The sequence below is a fragment of the Belonocnema kinseyi genome, chromosome 6 (genome assembly GCF_010883055.1).
Source record: "Belonocnema kinseyi isolate 2016_QV_RU_SX_M_011 chromosome 6, B_treatae_v1, whole genome shotgun sequence".
NCBI lineage: Eukaryota > Metazoa > Arthropoda > Insecta > Hymenoptera > Cynipidae > Belonocnema > Belonocnema kinseyi.
In genome coordinates, this window is record NC_046662.1 from 124,216,670 (window position 1) to 124,226,154 (window position 9,485).

Here is a 9,485-nt window from a genome sequence, read left to right on the forward strand (position 1 = left end):
GCAATTTCTGTCGTCTTTCTTATACACATAATTACTCGTGGATAATCTTAATATTCATGTCTTTTTAAATAATTTTCAATTGTTTAAACAAATGGAAATTATTTAAATAAGTATTTGTTCGCAAAAAATTTAAAAAAAAAGCATATTTTCTGATAGACATTAAGTATTTTGTCAATGCTTCAAGTAGTAAATTTCTGTAAAAACCTTTTTTTAGATAAGTGTACTTCTTAATTATATAATAATTGTAATAATTATTTAAATTATGTATTATTTATTTTCAAAATTTCGAAAAATTGAGACTAAGATGTATTTTTAATTTTTCTTAAGATTAGACCTTCAAAAATATATTTTTTTTTTTCAAATATTCATGACCATATTCGTAAGCAGTGAATGAAGAATACATCACTACACGCTTTTCGGAACTTCACACCCAGCGGAAAAAAAACCGCCAACGAAAAGAATTATTCCGTTGCCGGTGTCAGCAAAATTGCTCCAATGCCGGCACTGGCAAAATTTTGCCGCTGCCGGCGCCGTCAGGCTAAACTGTATTTATTGAAAGTAAACCTTTCGCTGAGAGGCCCAAAAAGAAACCACAACATACTCATACATAAATGTCTATGACAATAGCAGTACTTGTAATCTCGAAAACAATTAGCATCCGCTCAACTTTTAAGTACACTCATAATGTTACCATTTTTCATCCTCAAAACTTGTAATTATAAAAAAAATTATTTTCCAAATATTTTTAGGAAAAAACTATACATTCATTCTCAGACAATTAATAATATTCATGACATTTAAGCATGAACACATTTTTTTTCAAACAATGGCTTCAATATTCACGGATGCAGTCGTCAAATGCAGTCAATCAAAACCTTCACTTTGCTTCATTTGCATAAATAAACAATTTATTCTTCAATCGCTTTTCAGTGAGCATTAAAATTTTTCATTTTTCTACAAACAATCTTTTTCTTATTTATTCACTCTTCTTCTGAAAAATAACTTACAAAACAATGAGCAACCTGTCAAATGATAAATATACACTCATAACCTTACCATTCGTGACCCTCAACACTTATCATTAGTAAGAAAAATTATTTTCGGAATATTTTCAGGAAAGATATGTACATTAATTCTTATAAAATTATAAACAATTCACAAATGCAACTCAAACGTTCACTTCACTTCTGTTTCATTAATCAACAAATTATTCTTCAAATATTCTTAAGTCAAAAAATTGACAACAAACAATTAAATTCAGTGTATTTAATATAATCCTTTTGTAATTTTAAAATTTACGCGGCAATAAATACCCAGTGGGAACAAAGTTTGGCGACGTCTTTACGACATCGTTACGATATCTTCACGACAACTTTACGTCATCCTATGTCCATGTCGTAAAGGTGTCTTCACGATATCATAAATAAGTCGTATGATCTGACGCTGTCTTTACGATATCGCAAAGACACCGAAACGGCATGGACATAGGATGTCGTAACGATGTCGCGAAGACGTCGTAACGATGTCGTGAAGACGTCGCCAAATTGTGTGCCCACTGGGATACGTTTAGTAAGGTTACGCCGCCAATTGGACACTTCTGGCATCATACTCTAGCTTTTTCATACACGCACGACCATCTTTCAAACACATTTTACCACTGTGCACAAACTATACCTTACTAGACGAAATGACATTTTGTTCAAATGAACTATTGGCCAAGTGGATACCTACCAAGCAAAGTCGTCGGAAAAAGTTAATCTTCAATTTGGGTCTGAGCGACTCCCGTTTACAGCAGAGATTCGAACGAAATTAAGGGGCATTTTTGCCCCTTGAGTAACTGAAAATCAATTAACCAATTTTTGTAAATATTCCACTGTACCCACGTAAATAATTTTTATCAAGAGAAGACAAAAATACAGTTCCCAAAGGGTCGATTTCTTGAAGAATGGACATATTTGGTTTTAAGGGTAGTTTTCAGGGACGCATGGGGGTGTATAGAGGGGCGGGGGGTCGAAGCCATATGCCTGATACATGAAATGCTTTGTTGAATGATTCTCTACAAGCCTCTATACAGTCCCGTCACATTTTCCCAAACTCTAACAAATTATTCCAAACACTCTAAATAGTGATTTTTCCCCATGCATTTTACATGGAAAATTTCAAGTAAAAAAAAAATTAAAGTAAATTGAGAGTAAAAAAAATTTTTTTTCTTTCTTTTATCGGATTTGGAATTATATGAGGGGGGGGGGGTTGCTTCCCTTTAGCATGAAAAAAAAATTTCGCCATTGATTTTTGTACCACCCTAGTGTAAACCCATATAGGGCAATTGGTAGAGCGATTGACCACCTTTGGCAATGATTAATTAATTCAAAGTGATCATATATTAAGAAATATTAACAATTAAAACTTATAATAAATAGCGATGAGTGTTTTGAAAACGACCTTCACTGTATATTAAATGTTTTATTTGTGAATATTTCTGAATTACATATATATATATAAGGTAAATGTCCAATCATTGGATGGTGGTCAACCATTGTACCCATTACCCTAGTCAAACTTAGAATTTCGAGTTGTTTCAGAAGATACATAAAATACTGTGAAAATGTATGTAATAAATTTCTCACAATTATCTATGTTTCAGCTAACCCAGTAGGCACAAAATTTGGCGACGTCTGTAAGACATCGTTACGACATCTTTACGATAACTTTACGACATCCTATTTCCATGTCGTTTCAGTGTCTTTGCGATATCGAAAGACATCGTCAGATCATACGACTTATTTACGATATCGTAAAGACACCTTAACGACATGGACATAGGGTGTCATAAAGTTATCGTAAAGATATCCTAACGATATCGTAAAGACGTTGCCAAACTTTGTGCTCATTGGAAATACAGAGTAAAAATGAGTAGAAGCAGTCGGAGAAAGGTAACTAATTAATAATTTCGTAATGTTACAACATTGTGCAATGGATCATATTTACAAGATAGTCACTTTTACACATTATTTGCAGAAACGTCTAAGATCAACGACTTTCTACACAGTTTTTGCTGATAAGCAGAGTTTTATTGTACCCAATCATTGGATAAATTTTGAAAAGAGTACTTTCGTGTATCCCAAAAAATCGGTTGAGGGAACTAGAGCAGCTAGAAAAGCTTTTTCCCCTGAACCTGATTGAATAAATTACTCCATCAAGAATATATCTAATGAACTCGGTATGTTCAAAAACTGTTAAAGGTATATTTTAAACATCTTGTTTTATTAAAAATATATTCACAATTTTTAATTTTCAGAATTATTTATGTAATTTAGAATGAATAAAATTATTCGCAAACAGAGTTCATTGATGTACTTGAAGATTTAAGAAATTTTACTTTAGTGTTTTTTATTCCTAACTTTACAATAAATCATGTACGATTCATATAATTACAAGTTTCTTAAATTTATGCCGATACATACGATCAAACTCGTGATGTGAAAAAAAGGCCGTTGTACTTTCATCCTCTAACGAACAACTTCGGCTATTAACTCCAAATTTTCTTCCCCAAAAAAGATTACCAAAAAGAAAAGAATATGACGATTTTGTAAGTGAAGACGATTTTTAAAAACAAGTTCTGGGAATCCAAGAATAACTCATGAAACTCAGTGGGCTGATCCACCGTGTAAATTCGAAATATTTCCTACTACAGGTAAAATTAAAATTTAAAAAGATTTTAATTTTACTATTAACAAATTCATCAGAACTTTGTCATCAAATATGTTTATCTCTTATTGTCTATTTTATTTAATTCTCAAAAATTAAAATTTATGATATTTCTGCTTACTTTTTTATCTTTTTTCCATTACGGAGAATCAGTCCCTTGAGGAATGCTGTGAAGCCGTGAATCAAAAAAAGAAATGGTGGCGCGAATCCCGAAATGGCTACACCAACGATCGATCAGATCAGTCACGCTCTCGCGATAAGAAGGACCACAAAAAGCACAATTCAAAACTTTCCTATGGTAAGTTTCTGTTTGAAATCTCAGGGTGATTACTTTATTGTTTGAAATTACATAGCATCATGTGAATTATTTACTTATTTTACAATGCAAGAAGTACTAAATGCGGCCAAAAACATGGACTGTACTGAGGATCGATCTCATCAATGTCGTTCACAAGATAAGGAACACCACATATCACAAGGATGAAAATATTCATCTTGTAAGTTTCTTTTTAAAATCTCAAGGGGCAAGACCTACAAATCTTTTGTTAAGAACTTATTTTTAAAATTATTATTATTATTAAAAATTGTATACACGTTTTAATATGCATTTTAAATTGAAGAAAGTTTAAGGGCGCTAGGGCGCGCGACTGTTGTGTCTCGCGCTTTGCGCTCGATTATGTATTTACCTCGCGCTACGCTCTCAGTTTTTGGTATTTCTCCCATATTTGTACGTAGACCTTTTAAAACTAAAGGTCAAATCATCGACAACTGTAATTTGGTCATTGTGAATTCTCTTTTGTTAAAGCTACTTTGGCTTTAAAGAACCCTCAGAGCAATAGAATATACCGGGATATCCTCTTTCGGATATCCCGCAAGCCAAAAATTTGGATTTCCCAGGGATAACCCCAGGATATCGAGGGTATCCCTGAGACGTTTGCGGGATATTCAATGTCCCAAGTATGATATAAATAATTTTTCTATATCCTACTTGGGACATTTGAATATCCCGTAAACGTCCCAGGGTTACCCTGGATATCCTGGGGTTATCCCTGGGATATCCAAATTAAAAACTTAAATTTATCATATTTCTGATTGTTTTAATCCACATTTTTGGGTAATTTAACCAGAATTCTGGTCGATCTTACCAGAAAAATAGTAAGGGCTTATTTAACCAGAATTCTGTTTAATGTAACCAGACATTTGTTTAAATGATTAAATACCCTGAACAATGTATCATTTTAAAAATGTATATTATTCCAATTCGTAATATGCTTTGATATTAAAACAAATATATTTTTAATGTCTTGTCTTCTGTAATTAAAAAAAGTGAGCATTCTACACAACAAAATTTGCTGTTAAAAATGTTATTGTAACCTGAATCGTTTTTTTTTTCATAAAATTATTCATTTAGTGAATATTTTTTTTTTCGTGCGTTAATTGAAAAGAATGGTCTCGAAAATTTTCAAAATGCTCTAACTTTTTTCAATTTTTATCTAGAATAGCTGGCTAACGAATGTCACCTTCAGTTTCTCACACTAAGATAGTGTACCAAAGGCCAATCTGATAGAATTATTTTTTCAAAAGTTATCGTGAAAGTTTTATTGGTGATCAGTGTTGAAGGTTATTCTATCTATATCTGAAAAAATCTATGAAATATATGAAAGTGCACCCTATGCAGTAAAAAGTGATATTTTTTCTTGAAAATTGCATGGTCATTATTAATGATTATTAATGATGTAGTAGGTTCATCAGAGAAGTTACTAAATTTTGCAAAATTTGACCAGCCCCCTTCACAGAAAAAACAGAAGATAAACTTTACATCGATTTCCGACGAAAGATTCTCTACAACAAAAATGAACTTCACAGGATAAAATTTACACGAATATCGGTTAAACTTTCTTTTGTTTTTCTATGACAAACACATGTTTTTTGAAAGACGCGAAGTTGGCTAAACTAAACTTTATCGTTCTAAACAATTTCCTGCAACAAATTTTATTCTTAATTTTTTCTATGTTGGTTTTATCAAATTTCCACGTTTTGAGACCCCCTGAAACCGAAACACAGTTTTTTTACGAATGCATCAGTCGGTATGTATGCTTCATGTTTTATTGTCCGTCTGTAAGCACGATAACTTTCGAAAAAATGAATCTATGAAAATAGCCTTTGGTACCAAACTTTTGAGTCTAAAATGACTTTTTTCGATAAGAAGAAAATTGTCAGAATTATAGCATTTAGAAAATTTCTAGCCAAACAACGCACGGTATGGAAACAAGTCAAAAGGAGAAAAAAGTTGGTTTTTGTACGCCCAACTATATTTTTATAAAACTTTTTTGAATTTTCTTAAAAAATTGAAATTTTGATCGCACAAAAAATAATAAAAAATAAAACATTTAATTTTTTGGACAAACTATGCAAGACACTAAAAAATAAAGAAAAAAAATTCTGCACTAAAAAAAGAGCCATAAATTTCTTAATAATAACTTTTTGATAGGACGCGTAGTCTTTATTTCATTCATAAAAAACAACATTAGGAATAAATAAAATTTGGAAAAACGACACAAGCTAAGATAAAAATAAAGAGACAAAAGTTGCTCATCCTAAAAAGATCTGCAAATTTGTTCTAAATAATTTTTTCATAGCTTGCATACTTTTTATTTTAATACTACAAAGTAAAAAGTACATTAACTAAAAGTTTTTGAAGAAAAACGAGAAAAAAAGTGAAAAGGCGAAAGATGTATCACAAAAAAAGCTGCAATACATTTTATTCAACAAAACTTTTGGCTTAAATTATATTTAGATATATGCTGTATTAGGGACGGGAAAGAAAGAACGAGTTTTTAATCAGCATTTTTGACCAACGGCTCTTGTTACAAAAAGTAAATATGTCTTAATCATAATAATTGACATTAAAAATTAAATTTTCAGGAAAATGACACAAAGCACGAAAAAATGAATAGACAAAACAAATTAAACCAGAAAAGAGCTACAAATTCGTTAATTACCATTTTTATGGGACGCGTAGTTTTTTGTTTGATCGTAGAAATAACAATAATTAAATTAAATTTCTGGACCGACGACACAAAGTATGAATAAATGAGCGAATAAAAGATATTTTCATAAGCGCCAATTGGGCCCCAACTGGACAGCCCAATTAACAAAAAGTGACATTAATCCACAAATTATTTTCATTAAATAATTATGGTAAAAATGGGCATAAAGTTTGGCGACGTCTTTACGATATCGTTACGATATCTTTACGATAACTTTATGACATCCTATGTGCATGTCGTTAAGGTCTCTTTACGATATCGTAAATAAGTCGTATGATCTGACGATGTCTTTACGATATCGCAAAGACACTGAAACGACATGGACATAGGATTGTCGTAAAGTCATCGTAAAGATGTCGTAACGATGTCTTAGAGACGTCGCCAAATTTTGTGACCAATGGGTACTTCTGAACTTGAATGTGAGTTTTCGGAAAGCTTTAAGATATTGCACATTTTATATAATAATTATAATCCTTAATTTATTTTTTCAAATTGTTCCAGAACTTACTCAAGACTTGATAACTTAAAAAAAGACATGAGAAATACTCTTGCTCAGCCAAGAATCATATGCAGGGTGAAAGAGATTTTCATCAAATTTCAAAGGTAACTCGAAGTTTAAGGCCAATGCAAGAATCCGACAGTCTGACTGATACAGAAAGGAAAGCAATTCCTCGAAAGCATAAGATTTTCAAACTGGACCAGAAATAAGCTATTCAGGAAGCATGGAAACCACAATTCTCTCCACTGAGGAATCTACCATGCATTACTCGTAAGTCTAAAGATGAAGGGGAAACACTTATGAAGAAGCAAAAAGCAGAGCCAGAAGAAGAATTTGGCCAATATCACGTTTTTTCATACGTAATAAAAAATGATGCTGCTGATGAGGATATTAATGAACATGATAATGACTATGATAAGGAGAAAGATGATGATTAAAGTGACCTTTCCTTAGAATATAAAATAAAAGCAAAATCTAAAATGTTGGATGACTGGGAAGATCCCAAAACGTTTGTGGATCGATTGCGCTTACTTTTACTAGATTAACTAGCTGGAAACGTAAATAATGTACACGAAATTATTTATTCAAGATTCCTTGTCATTAATTTCTTTTGACATTGATGGAACGAAACCAACACTGTAGAAAGTAAGCAATAAGTTTTAAAATTCTATATATAATTTTTATACGTTTATTGTAACGAAATAAGTAAAATAAATTCAATTTTCAAAATGTATGTGTATTTATTGATTCCTTCACCTGAATTAATTTTAGTTTAGGAAATCAGCTTATAAAACCGAAGATTTAGTATAAGTTATCATTCCATCTAATATTTTCAGTACCTATTTACCTACTCTAAATCATTATCATATCCTTCTCAACCCCCTATATTATTTTCTGATTCTTCTACATGTATTTTAAGAGCTTATTCAACTTGATTTAGTATAGTTCAAGATTTAACAGGAGAAAAAGCGTGGTTACAACTATAAGAAAAGCAGCAAATCTGATTGTGGTGCTCTCTATGATATATCTCTGTAAACCAAAAATCTCTTGTTAATTAAACTAAACTTTCATTTACGAAGTTGACATAGTTGAGACAAAAGTATGTTCATGATTCTATTAATAAGAAATCCTTATCTATTTTTAACTGGATTCATCAAGCTCATCGCAGAGTGCAGTACAAAGAATGGAGATACACTTAAAACGCACAAACAAGGTGTTACCTACAGTTTCATTAGGTTGTTTTGTTGTTATTTTAAAGATGTTCCGCTTCTTTTATTTGCACGTAGAAATGTCACACAACTACTTGTCTTAACTACATCATTACTGAATTTTCTTCTTCTCCTCCTCCTCCTCCCACCTCTATTCTTGATCATTCTTCCACATACATTTTCGATAATTTACTTACCTTGATTTAGGAAAAATCAAGATTTAACATATGAAGCGTGGTTGCAACTATATGAAAAGCAGCATACCTTGTGCTGGTGCACTGAATCCTAATCTTAATTAACCAAAGACCTCTTCTTAATCAAACTAAGTTTTCTTTACTAAGTTGACATAGTTGAATCAAAAGTATGTTCATGATTTTGGTAATCAGAAATAATTAGCTGCTTAACTGGGTTTTTAAAACAAAAAACTAAATGTTGGTTCTAATATATGAGGATGGTGATACATTCAGCTCAGCGCAAAATGCAGCATCGAGAATGAAGATACACCTAGTAGTTAGAAACAAGGCATTACTACCTACAGTTCTTTTAGTTTTTGGTGTTGTTTGGAAGACAATGTGCTCCTTTATTTTTACATCTAAATCTATTATTTTCAGTAACGGCTGAACTGTAATATTATCGTAGCATTCTCCTTCTCCTCATAGCCATCCTTTATTTACAACTAGAATCAAAATCAGCGTATTTGACTGTGGCGTACTTTATGATAATCTTTGTTAACCCAGGATCTCGTTTTAGTGAAAGAAAGTTGAATTTGCTAATTTGAAATACTTGAATCAACTATATATATATATATATATATTGATTATTCTGTTAACTTGAAATTCTGGTCCCCTTAAATGGATTTACTTAACTACAATTTAAAACAAACTGTTGGTTCTAAGAAAAACCAAGATTTTTAGTTGTTATACCAGGTGTATACATATGAAACCGGTATTGCCATTTAGCGGCCAATAGGCACACTTGTAGGCACTGTCGGAACTTACCATTTGTGCTAATTGGCGTATT

At 31.7% G+C, this 9,485-nt stretch overlaps 1 protein-coding gene across 1 annotated transcript in view; it reads left to right on the top strand.

Annotated features, from left to right (window-relative positions):
• Positions 1 to 3,922: 3,922 nt before the first annotated feature.
• LOC117175590 overlaps positions 3,923 to 9,485 on the top strand; it is a 222,672-nt gene continuing 217,109 nt past the window's right edge. Inside the window, exon 1 of the mRNA XM_033365298.1 lies at positions 3,923 to 4,006. Within this exon, the coding sequence (XP_033221189.1) occupies positions 3,923 to 4,006 (84 nt within the window). The remainder of the gene's footprint in view (positions 4,007 to 9,485) is intronic.